This window comes from Notolepis coatsorum (genome assembly GCF_963971535.1).
Source record: "Notolepis coatsorum genome assembly, chromosome: 11".
NCBI classification, from domain to species: Eukaryota; Metazoa; Chordata; class Actinopteri; order Aulopiformes; family Paralepididae; genus Notolepis; species Notolepis coatsorum.
Genome location: NC_140175.1, coordinates 22293908 through 22321579, shown reverse-complemented (window position 1 = coordinate 22321579; position 27672 = coordinate 22293908). Strand labels below are relative to the sequence as shown.

Genomic DNA, 27672 nt, shown 5'->3' with positions numbered 1-27672 from the left:
ATATATGTTATGATGAATTGAAAATGGGGGACCCTGATGTAAACAAGACGAAAGTCTTTCTCTGGTCTGCATCCCCTTAACAATTGTATGTATTGAGCTGTACTGTACTGTACCCATTCTGCAATCTGTTAATAAACTTTTCAATCAATCAATCAATGGGGATTGGCAGCTTGTTCCAATCCTGGGCTCCAGAGAAAGTAAGGGAGCACTGGCCCAGTTTGGATCGGAAAGAAGCAGGCTTCAGGTTTGCTATGCTTGCTCTAGTTCTGTGGTTGTGGGATTAGTTGACCGGGGTGAAGTAGTTCTGGAGGTATCTAGGGGACCTTTGGTTTATAATATTGTGCACTATGTTCAGTCTGAGCTGGGTAACTCTGGCCTCCACAGGAAGCCAGTTTAGCTCCTGGAAGTGACTCCTCCCTATGTGGGTGCGAGGGCCAAGACCCATTACCACCCTTACCAGCTTATTTTGGGAAACCTGAAGCTTCTTTTTTATGTTCACTGTCAGGCCCTCGAACCACAACACGCTACCATAGTCAAAGTGGCAGAGTACTAGGCTATTTGCTAGTAGACTGAGGCTATCTCTGCCAAGGAGGTTGGCTTTCCTAGCTAGGTACCTGGTGCGGGCGTTGACTTTGCCCAGTACTTGGGAGGCCATAGCCTCCCCATCTAGGCTCCCGTCTATCATACAGCCTAGATACTTCGCTTTTTTTTTGCTGTTTTAGGGTTACAGCTCCTAGCTGGATATTAAACTCCCGTGCTTTCCTGAGCTTGGGCTTGGAGCCTAATAGTACTGCCTCTGTCTTACCTAGGTGAAGAGAAAGCCTGTTGTCCGAAAGCCACCTTCTGACCCCTGCAAGTTCTTCACCTAGCATCTGTTCTAGTGTGTTCTGATCCTTGTGTGAGACTAGCAGGGCTGAGTCGTCTGCAAATAAAAACAAGTTACATGAGCATGCTGCTGACATGTCATTTATGTACAGTAAAAAAAGGAGAGGTCCTAGCACGCTTCCTTGTGGGACCCCACATACAATGGGCTTGGCCTCTGACATAGTGCCACTGACCTCAACCCGCTGCACCCTATCAGCAAGGTAGGAAGAGAACCATCTGACCACTGTCTCAGACATACCCAACGCCTTAAGCTTGGAGAGCAGTATGTCATGGTTCACTGTGTGGAAAGCCTTCTGTAGGTCTAGAAGAACTAGCCCACACAGCTTACCTGAATCTATCTCCCTCCTGATACTGTCTGTTGGAGCCAAAATGCCCTTCTGTTTATTTAGTTTTATTTTAACTCACGGTGCAGAGGTGTGGCATTATTAGTCACCATGGCAACCACCACAGGGGGTGGTTACCCATATATACTGATCAGTGGGTGACGAGCCCCAGGTGCGCAAGGGGAATAGCCAAACAGTTTTTGACTGTGTCTTGTCGTGTTCGTGTTGATGTGCCGTATAGGTCGGCGTTCAGTGTTATTAGTAAAAAGAGTTTTTGTATATATTTTTTGGTTGATAATGGTCAATAAAAGGATTGGCATATCGAAAATGATACGAGCACTCTGGACATTGAATTCTTAAAGCACGCGTCTAACTCAAGCCAGCCCACTTGCCCCTCGCAGTAGGCTTATAGGTAATGGCTCTACACTGTCTGTGAGATAAAGAAGACATGTTTCAGAGGGCGGCTACGTGGCATAGTGGGCAAGGCGCTCGCCACGAATGACGGAGACGCTGGGCTTGCCTGTTCGAGCCCAGCGCTCCACATTGCTTTCAGTTTAGCTGGTCGTTCATACTAATACACATTGGCCGTATTAGGGGGTGGGAAACTGATGGGTGGGGATCGGGCGTTGTGGACAGCGACTCCTACAGGTCGGTTGGTGCGCCTGCGCAGTAGAATCAGGAAGTGACAGGGGCAGCGTGAGCCTCCCACGCGTTACTCCTCGCCACTGAGAGATCGAGCTGCGCAGGTGAAAAGATGCGACTGCTGTTACCTCAAGTACCGGAGGGGACTTGTGCTATGTATGACTTAGTCCACATTGCAGCCGGCTTGTGGGAGGCAAGAAACAGCGTTCGTGACAGGGGAGGGTTGAATTGGATGATACGAAATTGGGATGGGAGAAAAATATAGAAAATGGGAGAAAAAGTGGATCAAAAAAAAAGAAGACATGTTTCAGTAGAGTAAGACTTCCTAAAGCCGGATTGGAGGTCGTACAGGAGGTCATGCTGCTTGCATATTCCTGGACTTGTTCATCGACTATCTTCTCTAGGACTTTGGATAACACACTTAAAATTGAGACTGGTCTATAATTGCTGGGGTCAGATTTGCTCCCTTTTTTATATATAGGGATGACTTTGGCATTCTTGAAGTCGGTGGGTACCTTGCCTAGGTCCAGGGAGAGGTTAATAATATGGGTTACTGATGGAGCTATAACTCCGGCTGCATCCCTCAGAAACCTGGCACTGATGCCATCTACACCTGTGGCCTTCTTGATTTTGAGCTCACCCAGCAAGGTTAAGGTTAGGGCATAGGCAGCGGGTATGTAAGGCCAGGCTGGGCTTTGCCTACCCAAAATATTATGCTGGGAATTTTGAAATGTATATATAATATATGTGCGCAGGCTGCTGACTATTGTGTGTGTCTTGTGCTGCATCCCGCTGGCCGAGGTGTCAACGACGAAGGTGTCAGTCAGCTAGGTGGCAGCGTTTAACATTCCAGGTACAGGCAGTAACCAATCACGCATAGGCTCAGGTTAAATAGGCTCAGGTTAAATAATGTAGCCAATCACATCATTCACATGATCATCCTGATCCCGCAGGTCGAGTAAAGCAAACATCTGCGTTCTGAATCTCCGCCCGCCGATCGCTTTGTAGCGAACACCAGCACGCTATTTTGAGTCAAATTTCAAAAAGCTAAATGGATATATGATATTTTTCCAAGGCATATAAACAAAGTAATTTAGAAGCTGCACCGGGCTGCCCCTGGGCATAACTACACGGATCACCTGAGGCTGTATGTTGCTTTATCTTGGCAAACAAGGGCTTGCTCTAAGTCAAGAGGACATGATGAGAGTCCGAGTTCATCAAATCGTGGAAACTTTTTAGAGCTACTGTATGTACATTGTTTTCAAAGCATGATGAGATCTAAATTACGAAAAACGTTCCCTTCATTGCTGTCAGCACTGCAACTTGTGATTCAAGTTGTGAACGGTCTTTCTCAGCAATGAGACACATCACACCCGAAACTGACTAAGAACAACAATGCGCCAGTCTGCTTCACATTGAAAGTGATCTCACAGACAAAGTTAAAGCAGAAAAGATCATTGATTCCAAGATGAAACGTCGCATTTTGCTGCATTAAGGTAAGACAATGGTTAATCTTGTATGGGGGGGTGCTAAGGGTGAGTGAGAAAGTGGCAGTCAGGAGAATGAGGCTGGCAGGTCACTGCCAGAGACATCATGAGATGCCAACCAGCAAACTTGTGCTGTGGGAACCAACACACGGGCATCGATCACGAGGACGTCCCACATTAACCTACGTGGACGTACTCAGGAGAGATGCGGGAACAGAATGCACCGGCGAGCTAGCCAGATGCATGGAGGATCGGGATGACTGGAAGCACCGATGGAGGGCCCGTCCGAGGACGACCTAGATAGATGGTTAATCTATTATTGGATGCCTTCATTTGAACACTTAATTTGCACTATATATTAAATGAGTGGGGCTCGCCTCGCATAGCCTAGTGGGACATATTGACAAAAAAGGAAAAAATGTGCGTGTGTAACAACTCCGAGTGGGAGTTGAACCCCGGTCTCCCGCGTGACGGGCGGCATCACAGACCACTATACCAAGAGGTGAATTCACTTCTTAGTAATGGGTCTAGACGCCTCTGGGGAGTGAGTTTACCTGCAGTACCGCTGCCGTCCACAGTCACTTCACAACACTGTCCATCATGACTGTAGGATAGACACACGGCACTCCGTTACACTCACCCCCCTAAACTCACACCACCCAAGGCATCCGGGTCACTTGGCACCAGTGTAACAGATCGCTTCGGACATGCCCCGAGTGGGAGTTGAACCCTAGTCTCCCGCGTGACGGGCGGCATCACAGACCACTATACCAAGAGGTGAATTCACTTCTTAGTAATGGGTCTGGACGCCTCTGGGAAGTGAGTTTACCTGCAGTACCGCTGCCGTCCACAGTCACTTCACAACACTATCCATCATGACTGTAGGATAGACAAACGGCACTCCGTTACATGGGCTCCGCGCGTTATAGCCTACCCTAATGTCCGGTTCACCCGCCGCCTATGGGTTAGGGTTAAGGTTAGGGTTAGGGTTAAAAATAAACAGCACAAACTGACTACTTCTGGGTTTTACAGGAAACAAAACAAGGTACAAGCCACAACCAGGGGTGCAGTCGTGCACACACGCGGTTACACGGCATGTTATTAGTAGGTCACTCAGGGCAGAAGTGCGTGCAATGATAAGTACCCGGCCGTTGTAGAAAGCTACCCGGCCGGCGGCCGGCACTTCTCACCTAGACTTTGCATAATAATAGGAACCTACGAGAAGGTGGGGGGCTGCTTGATCTCCATTGTTATGCATAATAATCATCTGTTCTGTGCGCAACTGAGGGAACATGTATGCGCGTGCGCGGGAGCGCGCGTGCACGTGGCGTGTAGCCAGTTCCCATATTACGACTGCACCACTGGCCACGACGCCCCGCCCACGCACAGTCAAACCTAGTGCAAGCCACGAAGACCCTGGATTATGGATTACGGATTTATACCTCAATTCATCAATGAAGCAACACCAAACAGAAGTGGAGAGAAGTGAAAACGGATTTAACGAGACCCACAGTGACTTCTACCTTCTCAATGGCTCTGAAAAGAAACATCTACACGTCGGAACGGCGGCTATACACACGCTACTAACAGCGAGCCCGGCACGTAAGAACTTACCCCCGAATGGCAGATTGGACCGTAGGACCATGATCATCCTGGTTCTACTACTTTCGGGAGACATTCATTTAAACCCAGGCCCGGTCTTGACCAGAACTCAGGCGAGAAGACTTGGTCTGGCAGCGCAAGAAGCGAAGGTGGTTTCCATCGCGACCAACATCAACAACTCGACCCGTGGCAACATCCACTGCGCGGACGGCAACTGTTCCCCAATGACGCCGCAGCAGACGAGCACACGTGAGGCAGAGACGAGAGGAGGTGAACCGAGGGTCGAAACCATGACGACCAACTCGACGCGGGATTTAAACATCTCGACGCCCGATAGCCGGCTAGCTAGCAGAGCTAACAACGGAAACATCCAGGAACGAGTCCTTTGTTGTTCCAGCACGGCGACCCCCCCCTCCCCCCTTCCCACCCTCAACAACAAAGCCCCCCAGCCCCACACAGAGGAACAGATCACAAACGAACAATACTTCGAACCTGCCAACATCAATGAAATAACCAACGCCAATGGACTGAACATTTTTCACATTAACATTAACAGCTTAAAAAACAAATTGGATGAAATCAAACAATTATTCATAAATGGTAAGGCAAACATACTGTGCTTCTCAGAAACTAAGCTTGACGATTCTGTAAAAGATCCAGAGATAGAGATTGAGAACTACTCAATAATTAGGAATGATAGGAACAAACATGGAGGTGGTGTCTGTATGTACATACACAAGGACACCAAATTCATCAACAGAAATGACCTGAATCATAAATCAATTGAAACTGTATGGGTGGAAATCCTATTCGAAAGGGCGAAATCCCTACTGGTTGGCACAGTCTACAGGCCGCCAGATCATAGTGACTTTTATGATACACTGGATGGGTGTTAAGCTGGAGTTGAGGATGTAGACAAAATTCTTATTGGAGACTGGAACACGGATATGCAACGAAAAGATGCACCCGTCTTCAAGTCATTCAGTAGGTTTTGTGATCTGCACGGCCTCAGCCAGCTAATCACCCAACCCACACGTGTATGTGAATCAACTCAGACTACCATTGACCTCATTCTGACCTCCGACAAGTCCAAGATCTCCAATAAAGGGGTTATAGCATGCGGGTTAAGTGATCATTATATGATATTCTGTACCCGCAAAAAACTAAAACAAAAGGCTGGCTGCCACAAAACAGTCACATCTAGAGACCTCAAAACCTACTCTAGCGAGGCCTTTAACCTTGAACTGGAGAGCCTGGACTGGTCAGATGAACTCAATGGTACACTGGTTGAAGAAACATGGCTTGGTTTCAAAACCAAATTCTCAACAATACTAAACGACATGGCCCCCCTAAGAACCACCAGGGTAAAAAATCGCGCTGAGCCGTGGATGCACTCCGAAATACTGGCCGCTATGAAAACCAGAGACAAAAAATGCTCTGAGTTTCGTAAAAGTCAGTCAAAGCTTACTAAAAGCACAAGCAGTGAACTCCAAGCCCACGTGACTGAACTCAAACTAGAAAGAAACAGACTAAGAAACGACGTAAACTCCATGATCAAAACTGCAAAAAAGAATTTCATCAATGACAAAACTGAGGAAAACAAAAACAAACCACGTGAACTTTGGAAATTACTCAATAATCAACTAGGATGCAGTAAAAAACTTAAAACCAGATTCTCAAACATAAACATAAAAACGGACAACACGCTCATCACAGACAAGCTGGATGTAGCCAATTACTTAAACATTTTCTTCACAAACATAGCCACAACACTGGTAAACAAACTACCCTCCCACTCAGGGCTTTATGGGGTAGAACACATAGTAGCTTACTACAAAAACCTAGGGGTCCGCAAGGACGACTTCAAGCTAGAAATGGTAACAACAGATGAGGTACTCAATAAACTGAGCGCCCTCCAACCTAACAAGGCCACTGGCCATGACAACATCCCCTCCAAATTCCTCAGAGACTCAGCAGCCGCCATCACCCCAATCATCACACACATAATAAACCTCTCCATAAAACAGGGACACGTCCCCAAGGACTTCAAAATTGCGAGGGTGACCCCTCTGCACAAAAAGGGCAGCAAATTAGACCCAGGCAACTACCGCCCTGTTTCTATTCTCACCTCCATCTCGAAAGTCATGGAAAAAATAGTCTACGAACAGGTCGAAAAGTACCTAGCGGAAAAAAATCTAATCTACGAATTCCAATCTGGCTTCAGAACATCCCACTCCACTGACACATGCCTTCTCTATTTGAATGACCACATCAAACAAGAGGTGGACGCAGGCAAATACTGCGGCATGGTCATGCTGGACCTACAAAAGGCATTTGACACGGTCAATCACTCCATTCTGATTGACAAGCTAAAAGCAATTGGTTTTGATAGTCTATCAGTGAGCTGGATGCAATCCTACCTTGAGGGCAGGGAACAGATGGTGGAGGTAAACGGTACCCTATCCCCCCCTCTCACAGTGAGCTGTGGTGTTCCACAAGGAAGCATACTAGGACCGCTACTGTTCCTAATTTATGCAAATGACATGTCGTCAGCTTGTGACTGCAACTTGTTCCTGTTTGCGGACGACTCAGCCCTGCTGGTCTCTGACAAGAACAAGTTACAGGTTGAAAAAACCCTCAGCTCTGAACTAGGCAGAATCTGCATATGGCTCGCTGATAACAAACTATCATTACACATGGGCAAAACAGAGTCCATTCTCTTCGGTTCAAATAACAAACTCAGCAAGACCGACGGCTTCTCAGTTACAGTGGGTGACAATATTGTCACAAGGAAAGATGAAATTACCTACCTGGGTTCCATCCTAGAGGCTAATCTCTCCTGTGACAAAATGGCATCCAATGTAATAAAAAAAGTCAACCAACGAACTCGATTCTTGTACCGGATCTCCTCTCTGGTAAACAAGAATACCCTGAAGACTCTGGCAGGAGCACTCATTCAGGGGTACTACGACTATGCTTGCACCTCATGGTACCAAAGCACCTCAAAGGCGCTAAAAACAAAATTACAAACATCTCAAAACAAACTGGTCAGACTACTGCTTGACCTTACTCCTAGAACCCACCTCACCCCTGCCCACTTTGACAACCTAGGATGGCTTAGAGTAGATGACAGAGTACAGCAACTTGCAATGGGCCTGGTCTACAAGATACACTACACGACCAAGGTACCCATGTACATGGCAAAATACTTCCCAAAGGTCAGTGAATACCACGATCACAACACCAGAGGGAGCTCCACAAATCATGTTAAACCCAGATTCGGCTCAAATAAGGGACTAAACACGTTTCGCAATTATGCCACATCAATGTGGAACGCCCTACCCAAAGCTGTAAAGGAATGTGGATCACTACCCACTTTCAAAACCTCTCTCAAGAGACACCTACGGGAGACTGCAATGCAACACTGGCCCCTGTAAATATCCTAACCCAACCCCCTCCAATGTACAGTCATTTACCTAGTATGGTCTTGTCAATAGTCCAATGTACAATTTTGTTTGTTTGTACAGAGTCCCCCCCCCCCCCCTCAATGTACAGTTTTGCTTGTTTATACAATGTGCCCCCCCCCCCCCCACCCACCTCCAATGTAAATTACCCAGTATGGTTGTCAATATCCCAGTGTACCCAACCCCCCCCACCCAACCTCCTCCAATGTACAGTTTCTACGTCAAATGTATATACTCCCTTTTCTTGACTCCTTCTGTATCACAAACAGTACTGTATTTGCAAATCTGGTATGTCATAAATGTATAGATGTAGCAGTACTGACTATCTGTATGTCATGTATGTCATATATGTCCTGATGAATTGAAAATGGGGGACCCTGGTGTAAACAAGACGAAAGTCTTTCTCTGGTCTGCATCCCCTTAACAATTCTGTGTATTGAGCTGTACTGTATTGTACCCATTCTGCAATCTGTTAATAAAGTTTTCAATCAATCAATCAATCAAACCCGCCTCAAACCTAGTCCAAGCCACGAAGCCCCGTCCAGACGTTGGGCTTGCGGCTCTGCAGATATACCCTAACCCTACCACGGTGCCTCCCCCTCCGCCGAGCCCTCGCTGGCAGCAGTCAGTAGTAGGCAGCCAGCCAAGCCAGGTCCAGCTCCGCCCGGCCCGCAGCTAGCTAGCTTCTCAGCGAGCAAGGCCACTGCGGGAAGATGGCGACGGAGAAACAACTGAAAAATGAAGGAAGAGTTAAAATCGGACATTACATTCTCGGGGACACGCTTGGAGTCGGGACGTTTGGAAAAGTTAAAGGCAAGTTTCTTCTTTCTCGTTGTGCACCGCGGAGCCCGGTGCAGGTGAGGTGGGGGGGATGATGATAAAAGGCTCTTAGCAGCAAAGGCTGCTAACCTAGCTAGCTAGCCGCTATGCTAATGAAGCTAACTTGTCGTAGCCGACACTTGTTGGCCAGCCTGGAACGCCGAGGTAAGTACCATTTAGCAAGTGGAGCTACATCTTTTTTGGGCGCATCGGTAACGTTAGCAGGGGACGACAGCAATTAGCCATATGAGACTTACTTATATGCTTGCAATGCTTACCATCTAATATATATAATTGCATTGTAAGTTAAACTGAGCTATGTTGCAAGCTACACATCACACGACATCATAATGATGCTGGACAGGAAGCAAAAAGTCTGTTAACTGTGCTTAGTTAGCTAGCTAGACCTCTGCATTGAATCCTTTTTGACTCTTTACTTTTTCTTTCACACCTTGGAGGTGTGTGTGTGTGTGTGTGTTTTTATCCGCAGGGGTGTTCTGAGAGACATTGATTTACTAACAGATTGCAGAATGGGTACAGTACAGTAAGGGGATGCAGACCAGAGAAAGACTTTCGTCTTGTTTACATCAGGGTCAGGGTCCCCCATTTTCAATTCATCATGCATTGGCGTTACTTTACACAGTGTGTGTTTTATGTATGTGTGTGTTTATATATATATGTGTGTGTGTATTTTATGTGTGTGTGTAGATGTAATTAGGCGGGTGTGTGCAATTATAGGCGTGTGTTATTGCGTTAGAACTTTGTGGCGCAACCTTGCTGTCCGATGCTCAATTCTGTTTATGTAGTTGTTCAGGGCAGTAGCTCTCTAATCTAAACAATAGTGTTGGCATAGTCTGGTCTACAAGATACACGACTACACCACTAAGGTACCCATGTACATGTCGAAATACTTCCCAAAGGTCAGTGAATTCCACGACCACAACACCAGAGGGAGCTCCACAAATCATGTTCAACCCAGATTCGGCTCAAACAAGAGACTAAACACGTTTAGCAATTATGCCACAACAATGTGGAACGCCCTACCCACAGCCGTAACATAATGTGAATCACTACCCACATTCAAAACCGCTCTCAAAGAGCACCTACGGGTGGCTGCAATTAGAAACTGGGTAAATGTCCAAACCCCCTCCAATGTACAGTTTCTTCCCCTTCGAATGTATATATTTTTATGATCTCTTCCTCTTAAACCGTACTGTATATTTGTATGTCTTGATGAAACAGTACTGTATATCTGTATGTCATGTATATCATAAATGTCTTGATGAATTGAAAATGGGGGACCCTGATGTAAACAAGACGAAAGTATTTTTCTGGTCTGCATCCCCTTTTGTTTGTATTGAGCCGTACTGTATTGTACCCATTTTTGCAATCTGTTAATAAAGTTTTCAATCAATCAATAGTATGACATAGTGTTGTCAAAAATATCCAGTATCGTGACAACACTATGACATCAATGGTATAGCGCCTGCAAAGGCCTATCTAGCCAATACAGACTGATGTATATACAACTGTCATTAGTGTCATGCTTTATCAGGTTCGAAGGACCCAACCAAGCCCCCCCTCTCATGCGACCTCTCTAGATAGTGACTTTTGAGTGTGTGCCCAAATTGCCCATTTGCAGACAACCTTTGACCATGTTCAGTTTCATGGCTTCTTGGAACGTAGCAGTGTCTGCACTGTATGCTAAAGGAATCTACTCGCTTGCAATATACCATGTCGTTTAAAAATTAAACTCTTGTTTAGGGTGCCCCACTGCCAACTTATTACCCAACGAGCCGCCCCTCCAGACTCCTTTACTTCCTTGGAAGCGGACAAGGACCTTGCGCTGCAGTTTTTTATGCAATGACTCATGACAGCCTAGATGACAGCCTTAGTTAATCACCACCCCAGCCAACGGTTAAATCAATATCGGCTATTTATTTGTTCCCTCGTGCAAGTTTGCTCTCGTTCACTCTTCTGTCCAGTTCTGCACTTCATTCTACAGATTCAATCTGTTGCTTTGCTGCCTGGCCTTTGCCATGCCATGTTCAACACCATTACCAGGCTTCCACTCCTCTCCTCAGGCTGCTGCAGCTTATAAGAACTGTGAGGGAAAACCTTATATAGATTAGATTCAAATGTAATGTCGTCATTTAAAGCACAAGTAGTACAGTACAACGAAAATAAGTTTGCATCCACGTACAGTACAACGAAAATAAGTTTGCATCCAACCAGAGTGCAAATGTAACATCCCTTCCCTTACCTACTCTTACTAGTTATGCTGCAGTGCTGGCCAGTATGACCTACCATAGTGTCTTGATACCTGTATAACTGTTTCACTGAACATATTACTACTACAACTCTGTACATACATCTGATTAGCACTATACTCACTCAGTAGCACTAATTTATATATTTTATACCCAACAGTTTAATCACCTGTAAATTGTATATTACTATTGCACTTTACTGTTAACAGATATAGATATAATACTATCTACAGACATGTATACATTATTATATGCAGGTATATACAGACTGATGTGGATAGATATATGGTAAGAATAAATATATATACGATATACAGCATTATTGTACATGCTATCATACAGAGTATGTGTTTGTGTATGAGTAGGTATAGAGTAGTAGGTAGGTATAGAAAGATAATTATATGTAGGTAATTATATTCAGACAGATATATCTGCATTCTTTCATTTATTTGCATCCATCTAAAAATGTTTGCACCTTATGGTGTTCTTGTTCTGTTCTTGACTTATTGTTATGTTTTCTTCTTGACTTGTTTAAAGAAGATCTGTACGGCCCATGGGGACATTAACGTGTGTTGTCGGGCCCTATAAATAAATTTGATTTGATTTGATATATCATTGTGTATAGATACGGTATATACAGCACTATTGTACATGCTATCATACAGAGTTATATGGGTATTGGGTAGACTATAGTAGGAGCGAGGTAGTTATGATTATTATGATTACAGTGTATGGCAGTTGTAGACAGTACTGTACTAGGGGTTGACTTCAATATTCATAATAGCATCTGCATTCCCCCCCCCCCCTGGCTCCGCCGATGCAGTGGCCGCTCTCTGTGGCACAGTCTGAATCTATACCCCGCCCACAGCGTTATCAGATTGGTCGAAACGTGGTGAATGACGAGTAGACACACCCAAACAACACTCTTCTCCAGATCATGAGGGAATGAGAGGTGTGGGACAGTCGGAAGCTCTGTGAAGCAGCATGGATCAATTTACCTTCCCTCGATTGACACAGCATTGCAAAGATTATTTTAAGAGGAGCATGCCAAAGTTGCAAAACTCCCTCGGTAGTTGGTAAGAAGAGCATGCCAAAGGTCACAACTCACTCGTTAGATGGTTTCTCTGCAAGCGATACAGGAGTCTCATGGCAAGCACAGAAAGACTCAGAAGAAGCTTCTATCCCCAGGCCATCAGGATGCTCAACGAACAATAACACTATGTAACAACCATCAAATGCACTCACAGCACACACATCCACACCACACGCACACACTCACTTTAAACATACAACTCACTGCAGCACCCACTTTAACCACTTTAGTACACCTAAGCACACTTTATATTTATCGGTAAAGAATTTGCACTACAACCCATACCTCATTACACCTTACTGTAAATTATATTGTACCTAAATTGTACCTCATCCCACTTCTGCTTTGCACTGTATATAGTATATTGTATGGTAACTCAGTTACTTCTACTCTACATAGAGCATTGTATATATGTATATACTGCAAATTTGTCTACGTACTTGACTTCTATTTTATACTTGCTATACTTATTTTATTATCTATTTTTGCCTAGCACAGTCTCTGGAGCGAAACAGAAAGAAGCATTTTGTATAAAAGTATTCTGTACTTCTGTATGACAACTAATTGTTCATAAGCGACCCCCTTACATTACAACAATGTTGGATTGGAATTCTGGATTCCTATCAAACTCGCTCAAGTGACTTGCTTAAGGTTCCCAGAGCTTGGTCTAATTTTGGAAAAACTGCCTTCTCTTTTAGTGCTCCATGCTCTTGGAACGTCCTTCAATGCACTTTAATTTGACAGACTCAACCTTTGGACAATTTATAGCTTTAATTAATAACCATGTCATTTTGTAAAATGCTTTTAGTCCGCTTTTCCTGTTTCTTGTTTACAGTTTGTATCTTCAAGTTTGGTTTTATTTGTCACATATAAAGTACATAACACATAACTATGTACTTTATATGTGACAAATAAAACCAAGTTTGCTTGGTTCTGTATGACCCTCCTGAACTTGTGCTTCATACAGTAAAAACTAAAAGAATAAAGATTGATCTTATTGAATCAAATTTTTAACTAGCTGATTACTTGTTTTTATCTTTGTTATTCTATCTTTTAGTTGTATACTCGACTCAACATCACTGTAAATGAGGGAAACCTCAGTGTCCCTCAGGTTTAAATAAACGTTGAATGAATGAAAAACTGACTGACCAGACCTTTTGCAGCTTACCACGTCTGTCTGACATGACTTCAACAAGTGGTCAATTCAAACGGAGAACATGATTTCCACCGCTGCTATGGCTTTCAGAGGTAGACGGGCTAAAACATAATTTCAGTGTTTCACGCCTCGTTTAATCCTCTGTCCTGCTGTGCCCCGTTGTCTTCTCTCCTGCTAATGTTTTTAAGACAAGACAGTATTTAAGAGCAATTCACCTCGGTATAGTGTCTCATGTAGTGTCTCGGTGTAGGTATATATGGTCTCGGTGTAGTGTCTTGGTGTAATGTCTTTGTGTAGTGTCTGTGTAGGTCAGGGTTTCCGTTAGAAAATATTGGTGCCTGTCACGATAACACATTTTGCTGGGCGATTAATTGTCCCAGAAAATTATTGCGGTTTTGAGATTTTTTTTGAGAAATGTATTTACCAAAAGTTTTCAATTAACCTTTTTTTTTTTTTTTACTAATATAATAGTAGCATAATAATGCAAGGAAACCGTTTCAAAGTGCAATAAACCTTTATTTAACATTGGAAGTAGTAGCATAATAATGCAAGGAAACCGTTTCAAAGTGCAATAAACCTTTATTTAACATTGGAAGACATTTTAAATATCCTAAATAAAAAAATGTTCAGTTTGATTGTTTATTATAAAACACTGAAACTGGAAACAAGCCCTCTGTCTGGCTTTTTGTGTCATCCTTTTAACATGTACATGTATTATTAATGTACCTTGCGGTACCATGTACAAAATGTTAATAAAGTATGAGGAAAAAACTGTGGAAACGTAATAAATAAAAAGGCAGTGAAACAATAATCAAATAAACACCAAAATATTTTGTTTGCTTTCTAATTTAAATAACAGTTTGAAACTGTCTACACAGTAGGCTATGTGTGCTAGCAGAGCTAGTCTCCAGTCGCGAGTCACGGTGCGGTGGTTTGTCCACCAAAAAAAGCGCCAAAAGATAGAAAAGAAACTAGCAGAGCCAGAACTATTCAACTCCCCTGGAGCCACAGCCAGCAGAGAAGCTTGTTTACTTTCGCTTTCAAACCAGCTTCAGCCTGAGAACTGGAGTGTGAGGGGCTGTAACACTAAAGATGGCGGCAACGACAAAGAATTGCTGCAAAATAAACATACCGTCTGTTGTTTAAAAAAAAAAAAAATTATTATATATATATTTTTAATACTTATAACAATATCGATAATTATCGATATCGAGTGATATGATAACATTATCATATCGTTATCGTGATATCATTTTTGGCCATATCGCCCAGCCCTAGTATATACAGCATTATTGTACATGCTATCATACAGAGTTATATGGGTAGACTATTAGTATGGGGTGGGTACTTATTATATTATATACGATTATTATAATCACTATGATTATAGTGTAGGGCTTTTGTAGACAGTGAAAGCAGTAGGTAGGCGTAAAAGTCACCTGGACTAATTCTCTTCTCGTGTCTTTCCTGCAGTGGGCCAACATGAGCTGACCAAGCACCAAGTGGCTGTGAAGATCCTGAACAGGCAGAAGATCCGCAGCTTGGACGTGGTCGGCAAGATCCGGAGGGAGATCCAGAACCTCAAGCTCTTCAGGCACCCGCACATAATTAAACTGTAAATCCTAGATCACACCCTGCTTCTTAATCCCCCACGCTGACACATCAATGCCACCCACTATGCAGTTTCAAGGCTATTATCGTGCACTTTTAGAGCACATCTATTTAGGACAAATATCCATCTGATCCAGAGTCCTTTTCGACCATTTTTATCATGTTTGTCCCAGTTTTCTTTTTTTGCTCACCGTTTAGGCTATCTCTCTTTGTGGGTGGCATACGGCTTTTCAGATTCAGCAGAGTAGCTGTAATTTAGGCTCTCTGTCACAGACGTTATTTATAGAAAGTTTCTTTCCCATTTTACCATGGTCATTTCCTTCAGGTGACTTCCGTAGCATTTCTTTGTATAATGTTGTCAAGGAAATTAGTATTGTTTTATCTCTGGACAGCGCAGAGACCTAGAAAGTTGGAATGTTCAACGAGACTGCCAGTGGATGTTCACCCAGATAATAGCTGCATAGGGAGAAAACATGAGAGGTGACGTGTCATAATTAATTGCTATTCTGGGATTGGAACCATATGGCAGCTATCTTACCTGGCTCCAGTTCTAAATAGGGATGTCCCGATTGGATCGGACAGATTGGAATCGGAGCCAATCGCTGCATATTTTAATTGATCTGTATTGGCTATATTAAGCGTGATCAATTCCGATCCTATTCAATTACCAAGCATATCTTGCCTACATTGGGTTGATTTGACTTAACTTGAATATACTTCAAGTGTGCACTGAGCAGCTGGATTATCGAGAAAATACAAATATTATATTGGGAGTCTTATTGGCAGATACTCAATATGTCAAGTTAGACCGCACTCTCAAGATTCGACACTGGGTGCTGAAATCCCATTAAGTATTATATAAAAAAGAAGCAGTGAAGCTAGACCAGCACTCTCGGGTTCAAGTATTTAATGGCAGCCTGAAACAAACATGTTTCGGAATTACATATTCCTTCGTCAGTGTTATAGCTTGCAAGCTATAACACTGACGAAGGAATATGTAATTCCGAAACATGTTTGTTTCAGGCTGCCATTAAATACTTGAACCTGAGAGTGCTGGTGTTATAGCTTGCAAGCTATAACACTGACGAAGGAATATGTAATTCCGAAACATGTTTGTTTCAGGCTGCCATTAAATACTTGAACCTGAGAGTGTTGGTCTAGCTTCACTGCTTCTTTTTTATATCAGATACTCAATATTAAATGACTGTGAATGGGATCGCGGGTGGAAGAAAACGTGTCTGATCCGGACGTAAGAGTCAAAGCACTGCTAGTAGCTGTGCTACTCAGAGATTTGCGACCCATGGCTTTATTGACTGATTTAGCTAACCCATGCAGCCATACTAGTTAGTTAGCGTTATATCTGCTGGTGCTATCTGAAATTGTTGTCTGCATTTTGGTGTGACTAAATGTCATATGGCACATCATAGCAGATGGTTCCTACATCAAGGCTGATGGCCTTGTTTGGGATCTTCAGAGCTCACTGTGGCCCCTAAGCTAACTGGCTACACAGTGCAACTGCTTTTTCCACTAGCTATTTGCTTGCAGGATGAATCTGTTTGAACACAACACAAAACACCAGTGGGATTAATGAACGGTTTATATAATAACGGACACAATGTACTGATGATGTCAGGGATTAAAGTTCTCCACAAAAATAGCTAATGTGAAGAAACACATGATTTGATGGCTGGGAATGCAAAAATAGCGAGAGGCTAAAAGAAGAGACAGGCCAGAGAAAACGACAGAAAGTTAGCGTTTCATAGGGCTGAATATATACCTGCTGCATTGTTTTGGTTACTTACACCATCTGCTATTCTGGGATATTTCATGCACTGTAAGGAGAGCGTGTGAGGTGCATGTTGTGTGTGAGACTGTCATGTGGAGACCAGGCTGTCTGTAACCTACTACATTATTCTATTTGGTTATGGTCTTTACTACAGTTGTTTTGGACTTTACTACATACATGGACTTTGTGCTGACTGGCCGTCTGTAGCCATGGCTACTACAGTACACGTGAGGCATTTGAATTGCCCAGGGGAAACCATTAATGGCAACACGTAGTACACACTGCTTGTGATTTTGCCATATGTATTGATAGTTAAGGTTGCCATGGTAACGGTAATACGTTTCAGTGGCCTACTGTTACAGCATTCAGTACATGATGATCAATCATGCATAGCTTGTAATTCGCCTATTAGCTGCCTGATGTTGGTTTGGTTAAGGAACGTTGGTTAAGGGACAGGGTCTTTTTATAATGTGGCTCTTTAAAACTTTTTTGGTAAAGTCTGATTAGCACTGGTCTAGAGTATTTAAACTTGATGGCTGCATTAGAGAACAGCTGCAATGGTTATGTGTGGAGTGGTTATGTAAGGAGCATGCATTCGTGGAATGAGCAACACAGCTAACCGTGTGGGTAGGATTTGCCAAAACCCCCTGAATATTCTTCTGTTGGTATTCACTCTAAATAAAGTTTGCAGGCATTTTTTTGGGTTTATTTATATATATTTTTAGGGATGGGCTAAACTCGCAAACGGCATTAACATCTCCTTTGCAACAGGTTTTTACGTTACAAGTTGTTTCGACAGCGGCCTTGTTTGTTTACTGTAATTGTTCCGAGGTATCACGATTCACAACTAATCTGAGAATGATGTATGATTATGTTATTATTTTAAATTCAACTTGCGGTGGCAGTAAATGGGCTCGGAGTAGAAAGGGGGTTATAGTGCAAGCCTACTACCTCCCTTTAGAGTTAATACAGGAAAATTACATGGTGCACAAAGGCCTGTTTATTTCTCTCTGCAACATTTTGTGAATATAATTCACTTCAGAGTTAATTATATTGTTTACTTATTTTTATCTTTACTATAGTTCTATTGCCTATATTTATATACTATTACCATGCCTCCCCCTCACCACCATGATCCCCAAATTTTCCCAAGGGGATCAATAAAGGAATATCTTATCTTATCTTAAATGCATGTACCATCTTCTGCAGAGTTGGACAAGAAGATGGATACCAATTTCCTCTGTGTGTTGTTCGGTAGAAAGCTATCCGGCTGCAAGCTAGCCTAGCTTAGCACAAACGAATGGAAGAGGATTATGGATCAGCTATCCTAGCTGTTGGCCAAAAACACCTCCCATGGAGTTTTAAGCTGTAGGCTAGTAGTCGTCCATATCCGCTTCCTTCATATGTGCTAAGCTAGGCTAGCTTGCAGCCAGAGACGGCGGTCTACTGAATGCACAGAGAGGAGATTGGTATCTTACCCTCTTGTCTCACTCTGGAGAAAATGGTAAGCACATTTCCCATAATGTTGGCGTGGTCCTTTTATGCACGATATATCGGCCGCCGATATAATATCGGCCGATATGGCCGTTTTTTTACACAACGGTATCGGTCCGATATCAAGATAGGGCCGATATTAAAAAAAAAAAAAAAAACATTTTTTTTAATTTTTTTTTTTTTTTTTTATCTTTTTTTTCTTCTTTTTACATGTTTTGGCCTTAAATAGTTTCAAAATATCAGTCATTTCTGAAAATAAGTTACAAAAGTAAAAAAAATTATGCGTTTTGGAAAATAGCTCTTTATTTGATTATCATAAAAAAGTGTTTTCTATACAGAGATATCGACATCGGTAAATATCGGTATCGGCCAGAACAGCAATGTTAATATCGGTTATCGGTATCGGCCACAATTTTCACATCGGTGCATCACTAGTATCTTACCCTCTTGTCTCACTCTGGAGAAAATGGTAAGCACATTTCCCATAATGTTGGCGTGGTCCTTTTTAAGAACCGCCATCTCCTCTGCCTGGTGCTGATGATGGGTTGTGACTGTGATTTAAACCGATTGTACTTTGTGTGACAAATAAAATACTTTGACTTGTTTCTGTCCCTGCAGGTATCAGGTGATCAGCACCCCTACAGATATCTTCATGGTGATGGAATATGTCTCGGGAGGAGAGCTCTTTGACTACATCTGCAAAAACGGAAAGGTAATACGATACGACACATTGACGCTGCCTTGAAGATGTGCTAGTAGACTCTTATATATGATGAGCCCACAACCTGCTTCTCCTCTCTCTCTCTCTCTCTCTCTCTCTCTCTCTCTCTCTCTCTGTCTCTCTGTCTCTCTGTCTCTCTCTGTCTTTTCTCTCTCTCCCTCTCTCTGTCGTTTCTCTCTCCGTCTTCTCTCCCTCTCTCTCTCTCCTCTACTCCTCACTCACTTGGTCCCCTTCTGACTCCTCTCTCTTCTCTTCTTTTTCTTTGCATAATCTATTGTTTTGTAAATAGAGGACTTGCAGTTGGTTACCAGTGAAGGCAGTTGGAACACACAGTGATGGTGTAATGGCAGTTGGTTACCAGTAGGGATGCTGCACCGAATGGGAAATTCTTGGCCGAAACCGATACCGAAAATAGGAAACAGTTGGCCGAAAACCGAATGCCGAAAGGCCGAAAATGATTACTAGTATAAATATATATATAATTATTTATAATACATTTTTTCCAGCTACCTGATTATGGCAAAAGACATGATTATGGCAAAACGTAACTTAAATAATATTAATCACTATTATGGGCCCATAAAACATTTATTCAGTACTTTTGTATGCATACATTAATTCCAGACTGACTGCTGAAAGATTGTACAATTTAAACATTTTCTCTTTGCATACAACAAAATGTGCATTAAAGTCAAGTGCATTTTCTTTTCTCTGTAGGATAACTACAACAAAGTGCATTCAGAACAAAGCCAAGGTGCTTTAAAACTGCATAAAGATCTGCATAAAGACACACACACACGAGAGGGAGAATAGCTTATAGCAGACTTAATGATGTTACTGTAGTGGTTACTGAGTCATAATTCACGGCGTTCTAGCCTACATGGAAGGACTGTTGTATTTACTACATCTCCCGTGACTCTTAGCGGGGGATGACGTAGCTTAAGAGAGACAGGTGAAAGGAATGGAAGCGCTGTTAGCTAGCTTAACGCTAACGTTAGTTAAAAGGGTTTTTAACCGCAACGGGCATATAGTAATGGCTAGGATATAAAGCATGTTAAAGACTCATTTATTGGAATGCGTTGCTCGCGGAGTTTACATAGAAACAGCGTGAGTCCCAAGAGGAGTTGTCGCAGGCTGTAGAATGCAGGAAGAGCTGCCAAGATGCTCACGTTGCGCATGCTATGTCTGTAGCCGCGTTTTGATTACGTCATCACAACAACACGTTATTTGACATTCTGTGATATATTTTCGGTGCTAAAACCCTTTCGGCCGAAAGTGCCCTTTTTAACAATCTTCGGCCGATAGTTTTCGGTGGCCGTATATTCGGTGCATCCCTAGTTACCAGTGAAGGCAGTTGGAACACACAGTGATGGTGTAATGGCAGTTGGTTACCAGTGAAGGCAGTTGGAACACACAGTGATGGTGTAATGGCTTTACCAGTGAAGGCAGTTGGAACACACAGTGATGGTGTAATGGCTTTACCAGTAAGGTCAGGGCTTGCCCACTTGAACTGGTTCAACTGCACAGAAACAAAACCGAGCTTTGAAATCGCATAAAAGAAGGGAACACTCAGTTAACACTTAAGTCATCTCTGATGCGCTGACAGACTCTTGGAGGAAAATCACACCCGATGGGACGGCTTGAAGTGTAACTTCTCACCCTCTTGTGTGTGTTGCTCTGTTGACAGCTGGACGAGAAAGAGAGCCGTCGGCTGTTCCAGCAGATTATTTCGGCGGTAGACTACTGCCACAGACACATGGTGGTGCACAGAGACCTCAAGCCGGAAAACGTCCTACTGGACGCTCAGATGAACGCCAAGATTGCAGATTTCGGTAAGTCACACTCGTCAGGACCGTAGGGCCCCCAAGTCTCCTCCTGGAGCGGTTTCGGCTAAATGGTAAAGAAGACATAGGAATTTGTCTTCAAAACGTTTTTTAACAGCTCGGTGTGAGAATAAAGTTTTTAAGATTCAACCACGTAAGAATAAGGTATTTCTTGAACGATTCTGAAGAGTGAAAGCTCACACGCAGAACAGCCACAATATTGAGTAGACGGCACGGCACCAGCCCTCCCAATTAAAGGGTGTGTCCGTTCAAATAATGCAAAGTGTCAACTGATTGGGAGGTTGTTTCAGGGTTCTTGTATAACAAGGGTTAGGCCACTGATGCAGAAGTAAACAAACTGCTGCAGCGCCGCTGAGTGACACCTTGACAACAATTTCCACATTGTTCGTTGTCAAGGAAACGTTAATGTCCAGAGCTTTTTCCCCCCTAAGGACCTTGGGTTGTTTAAGGAGTCCAGCTGCAATCTGTTTACTGGAGAATTAGAATTTCTATCTAGTTTCCCAAGCGAAATCAGATGTCGACAGCCTTGATCAAATACCTTTTATTGATATAAGAGCATTTAATTCGTACCCTAAGGCCACTTTAACATACCGTTAGATTCTTTGAATGGCGGTGGGCTGGTGCGATATTGTGCCGTTATATTTGCTCGAAGTGCACGCTTGCTAATGAATCGCTGCATAATTTGCAGGTTTGTCAAACATGATGTCAGACGGAGAGTTCCTGAGAACAAGTTGTGGTTCTCCAAACTATGCTGCCCCTGAGGTCATTTCAGGAAGGTAATGTTTCTTTGCCCTCTTTGACCTTGTTACAGTCTAAACCTGGGTATCTGCAGGGTATTGAAAAGTCTTAAAGTCTTCATAATTCTCAATTTAAGGCCTTGAAAGGTATTAAAAAGTCAAGATTTTAACTTACGCTGGTATTATATTTGGGGGGGGGGGGGAGATTAAATAATATTGAATATATGAAATATTTTTGTTTTCAAGTCGTGGTGCGTCTGGTGGCGGCTTGTATGGAACAGGGGCGAGAATTTAAATTGGCGCACAAGTGCAGCCGCCATTTCAGTGATTATTGCTATTATGGTGGTGAAATTGGTATAACGTTTTGCTCTATGTGGTATTAAAAAGTCTAAAGTCTTAAGTCTAAAGATTTAACTTGTTGAAACCTGCTGAACCCTGACTATGTCACTTTTTCATGAAAGAAAACATTGCTTCTTGAGTATATTATCACAGGGTTGGGCTGAGTTAGGCTGAACAGTGAAATTCTCCATACAAGCTTTTCTGGTCAGGCACGACCAGTGCTGTGAAATCTGTAAAAGGCTAGTCTCATTTCTAGAACGTAACATCTAAAACAGTGCCCAAGGTTACATTGCTCTTATCCTCCATGTTTAAACAAGGTGCAGTTGTCGCTCACAGGGTGCCAATATTCCATAGTGCAGCTTTAACATGGAAGACTATAATTATTTTCCATGCTGAATCATGACGGTAAAAACGATTCACGCTAAACGACGAAAACCTTTCTTCATTCACTGTGCGTCTGTGTGCCGTGAACGTCTGTCCCAGACTCTATGCAGGTCCAGAGGTCGACATCTGGAGCAGTGGGGTGATCCTGTACGCCTTGCTGTGCGGGACGCTCCCCTTCGACGACGACCACGTGCCAACGCTCTTCAAGAAGATCTGTGACGGGATCTTCTTCACGCCACAGTATCTGAACCCCTCTGTGATCAGTCTCCTCAAACACATGCTGCAGGTGGACCCCATGAAGAGAGCCACCATCCGAGAGATCCGGTGAGGCTCAGGAGATTCTCTCTTAAAATAACCAAACTAATGCTGATTTTAACTTTTTTGCTCGGTTCTAGTAGGGATGGTCGTGAGTAATCGATTACTCAAGCCGCTTCAATTGAACTCGAGGGTGCTTGATTTTTCTTATTTTTTTTATTTGTATTTGGTTACCACTAGGGATGTTCAATATTGGCTTTTTTACCTATACCGATATTGTCCAACTCTTAATTTCCGATACCGATATCAACCGATATCAAACGATACCGATATATGCAGGGTTCCCCCCCCCCCCAAAAACGGAATAATTTCAGGTAATTAACATTACATATCTCTTGTCGTGGAATTAACACAACATTATGCATACTTTTGACAATAAATAAAATCAGAATTTGTTCTTACTTGCTTGCCTGGGTAAATAAATGTTTAAAAAAAAAAAAAAAAAATTCAAACCGATAATCACATTTTAATGCCAATATCGGCCGATAATATCGGACATCCCTAGTTACCACCAAATACGTCCACCAAAAGTGCCTGTTTGTACCAATGAAACAGAAAACTCACTTTGAAATCTCGCTCTGAAATCCGTGAGTGACGTGAGTTTGTTGCTGGAAGCTGTGGAGCATTTTTCTTATAAAAAAAAGCAAAGTTGGTTACCAGTACCACCAAATACGTCGAGCTGTGGAGCATGGATAGTACACTTGTTACTGTGGAAAGATTGTTATGTTAGCTTATCGTTATCTAAAAATAGCAGTTTGTGTGCGCGCGTTTCCAAACCGTGTCAACAACATGTCGCCCACTTTGCGTAGCGTTCATAGACTAGTATTGATATGGACATGCCGTTCCATGAGCAGAGACCTGCTGCACACAGAGTGGAGGTAATGTAATTACTAGAAATGTCAACTGACTGTTTTGACTGACAATATGCATTAACCTCCTAAGCTCGAGCGGTCCGGTGACATCACGCCATAAATCCATCTCTACAGAATGTATGAATTAATATTGCTTTTTTTTTTTCAAATGTAGGCAAGAGTAAAGACTAACCCTGTCAAAACAGCAGTCAAAGTGTATATTTTCAGCACTAAGTTTGTTTACCAATGGTTTTACGTGTTATTAGTGAAATATGAGTTATACAAATCTCAGGGCATCGGGTCGAAAAAAGGCGAGGCTTGACGCGAGGATTTGGCGCAACCTGACTTGAGTGTAATCTCTTTTTCAGTTTTTTCCCCCGTCTATTTTTGGGATCATATCTCATGGCGGGAACCAACCTGAACGTTATTGCCATAAATTAGAACGCAGTTCGTTTCTCTACCTTTCTGTGAACGTCTAGCATAAAATGGCGTTGCGATCTGATGAAAAATGGCGGAGAAATTTACATTATAAAAAAGTTATATATTATATATTATAAAGTTACTTACAGTAGATTTCATTCACAGTTTTTGCTGCACGCCTGGTGATACTAAATCCAGATTGAACTCTGCCATTGGAAAGGGGAGATTTGGCCCATGGCGCTTGGCCCTTGGCGACCTGACCATAATTAGGTCATTTATAGGCCTGGTATTCTATATTCTATAATCATATTTCAAATTGCATGTGTCCGGATGGAAGAATTCAGTACTGTATCTACAAAACCACCTTTAATCATCTTCCCTTTATTCATTTGCTTAGATGTTTGTGTACACGTGATCTCAAGAAGGTGCTGAATGAGCTCAGTGGCAATTTTTCATGTCTGGACAGTTTTAGCATGGTGTTATTCACCAAAGAAAAAAAAGATTGATATTCTCATTTGGTTCATTACAATTTATTCAAGCCTAGTAACAGACACAATATTTCGGACACTGGGAATACATTCCCCGAGATCCATAGATGTCCCTAGATACCAAGAACATGCAAATGGACCATGTAGAAGTGGAGCAATCTTCCATTTACTTAGGTATGTATTTTTAGGCGAATTTTCAGGAAATAGGGCTAGGGCTTAAGAGGTTAAGCAGCGGAGCAAGCATAATAAAATCAGTAGCGTGTGTGCATTTGTGTGTATGTTTCAAGTTTGTTTATTATTTGTCACAAATAAAATACACATACTTTACAGTGAAATGCCTTGTTCTATATGAGCCCCTGAGGATGTGAGTAAAAAAAATAAACAGACAGTGGGGTACAAATGCAGACAATTTAAGGTAAGGTGCAAATGTAAATGAGGTATGAATGTGCAATAATAAATAGATAAATATAATATAGTGTTAAAGTGTCTAAAGTGAGTGTTAAGGTGAGTGTTTGTTTAAAGTGGGTGTGTGCATGTGGATATGTGTGAGAGACTGCGCAATATCTCGTTATTGCTGGCGTCATGCATTTTAAGATGCGTTCTAAAAATAATATATTTCCCTAAACAATTGCTTGACCACTACTCCAGTAATTCATGCGAGTACACTTGATCTGGGAAGACATAACTCGTGCCCATCCCTAGATTATATGGTGTATTATCTTTGCTCCGACAACAAGGAATGGAAAAGTTATGGTCCTATTAAAAATGGTCTGGCGCCAGCGGAGTTCACTCCTCAACCCTGTTCCGCTTATCTCCTGCATACGTCTTTATATCCAGTCTGGTGACTCTTTTCTTTTTTTGAAATTTTTTATTTTACCAGTGGGCAATGGCCACTAGATAAATTTTTTGGTACACATCAGGTAACATAGAGTGAGCAGAAGTTGGAGAGGAAAGAGGGGGGAAAGAGAGAAAGAGGGAAGGGGTGGAGGTGACAAAAAGAGAGGAGAGAAGAAGAAAACATAAAAGATCAAATAAAAGACAAACAAAAATAAGACTCGATAGTAAAAACAAGGACAAAATAAAATGTAAATAAAAAATAAAAAAAACTGACTCTTTTCTTCCCACAGAGAGGACGACTGGTTCAAAGAGGACGTGCCCAAATACCTGTTCCCGGAGGACCCCTCCTACAGCAACAACATGATCGACGACGAGGCCCTGAAGGAGGTGTGCGAGAAGTTCGAGTGCACCGAGGAGGAGGTCCTGACCTGCCTGTACAGCCGCAACCACCAGGACCCGCTGGCCGTCGCCTACCACCTCATCATCGACAACCGGCGCATCATGAGCGAGGCCAAGGACTTCTACCTGGCCTCCAGCCCCCCGGACTCCTTCCTGGACGACCAGGCCCTCACCACCTCCTCCTCCTGCTCCTCCTCCGGAGCCTCCGCCGCCATCGCCTGCTCCGTCAAGCCCCACCCGGAGCGGGTGCCTTTCCTGCTGGCGGAGACCCCTCCCAGGCCCCGGCACACGCTGGACGAGCTCAACCCCCAGAAGTCCAAGCACCAGGGCGTGCGGAGGGCCAAGTGGCACCTGGGGATCCGTAGCCAGAGCAGGCCCACCGACATCATGTCGGAGGTGTGCCGCGCCATGAAGCAGCTGGACTACGAGTGGAAGGTAAATGGTGCATTTTATATAGCAGCTTTTATCCAAAGCGCTTTTACAATTTTGTTCCTCAAATCTTTGTACCCATTCACTCACACATTCACACACCGACGGCAGAGGCGACCATGCACAGTGCCGACCTGCTCATCGGGAGCAGTTAGGGGTTTAAGTGTCTTGCTCAAGGGCACTTTTACACACTGCTCTACCTCCCGAGCCACTGTCGCCCTGTATAAAAACAAAATGCACCACTCGGATGGTGAGGAGCGGCTTGCCGAGGAAGGAAGGAAATATGTCTCTAGATTATTGTTGGAAGGCCCTTAGAAATAGGAGGGGACTAGATGCTTCATGACAAAACGGGCTTTGCTGTGTTTTTGTTTTCTGTCCTGCCCCGGTTGGCTCGTTATAATACCCGTCCAGCCCACTTGGCGACAAGAGGCCAGTAAGAGGTGTCGGGGACCGTGGGCCAGAGGTTCAACTGGGATTAAGCAGTAGAGTAGCCTCTGATGGAGGATTAGGCAACAGAGTAGCTGTGGAGATGAAGGCAAAAAAAAAAAAAAAATAAAACCCAGTAAATATTAACCAGTCGTCTGGCACTTTAAATTCGACCTCACAGGTGTAGTTCTACCTGACCTAGAGTGGAATGTTGTCTTGAGTTATTCTCGAGATAAAGAGATTACACCCACGAGTCGGCTCTCGCATATTCTAATCGTCTTGTGGGAGAGAGCGTGGGGCGATTTCCAAGGGGAAATGTTGCATTTCCTGTTTTTGCCGCGAGCCTGGTATGAAGCGGCTATTTCTGTGTTGGTGTCTGGGGATAGCCGCCAGTAGTAAAGCTGATATGGCGTGGCAATTTAGATTAGGCTACAGAGAACAACAGAGCTCAGTGTTCTGTACTCAGACCTGTCGGTTGGACCACGGCGTAACGGTGCCGCTAAGTGCTGACCTGACCCGTTCATCTGCCACCTTGTTGATAAAAAGAAGCTTGTGTCGCTGAGGTTAAACAGCTCATTCAAGGGGCGGTCGGGTGGCATAGCGGAGATTGCGCTCAACACCAATGCAAGAGTCTGCGGTCTCGACTCCCGGAGTCAGCATTGCCCTGCGGCTTGTGGCCGATCGTCATACTAACTTGGCTGAGTTAGCGGGAGGGAAGTCGTGGGTGGTAATCTGGCGTTGTGGACAGCGACGCCTACAGGTCAGGTCTGGGCGCCTGCTCAGCGAAAGGCAGGAAGTGGTGAAGGCAGCGTGACCGCTCCCACGCGTTACGCTTCACCAATGAGAGTCC

The 27672-nt window shown here is 43.4% G+C and overlaps 1 protein-coding gene across 1 annotated transcript in view; it reads left to right on the top strand.

The window, feature by feature from the left end:
- The first annotated feature begins 9047 nt into the window (after window positions 1-9047).
- Window positions 9048-27672, top strand: part of prkaa1 (protein kinase, AMP-activated, alpha 1 catalytic subunit) — a 37444-nt gene continuing 18819 nt past the window's right edge. Inside the window, exons 1-7 of the mRNA XM_084324241.1 lie at window positions 9048-9216; window positions 15215-15356; window positions 19251-19344; window positions 21041-21185; window positions 21886-21973; window positions 22757-22981; window positions 25859-26402. Of these exons, the coding sequence (XP_084180367.1) occupies window positions 9117-9216; window positions 15215-15356; window positions 19251-19344; window positions 21041-21185; window positions 21886-21973; window positions 22757-22981; window positions 25859-26402 (1338 nt within the window). The 5' untranslated portion in view covers window positions 9048-9116. The remainder of the gene's footprint in view (window positions 9217-15214; window positions 15357-19250; window positions 19345-21040; window positions 21186-21885; window positions 21974-22756; window positions 22982-25858; window positions 26403-27672) is intronic.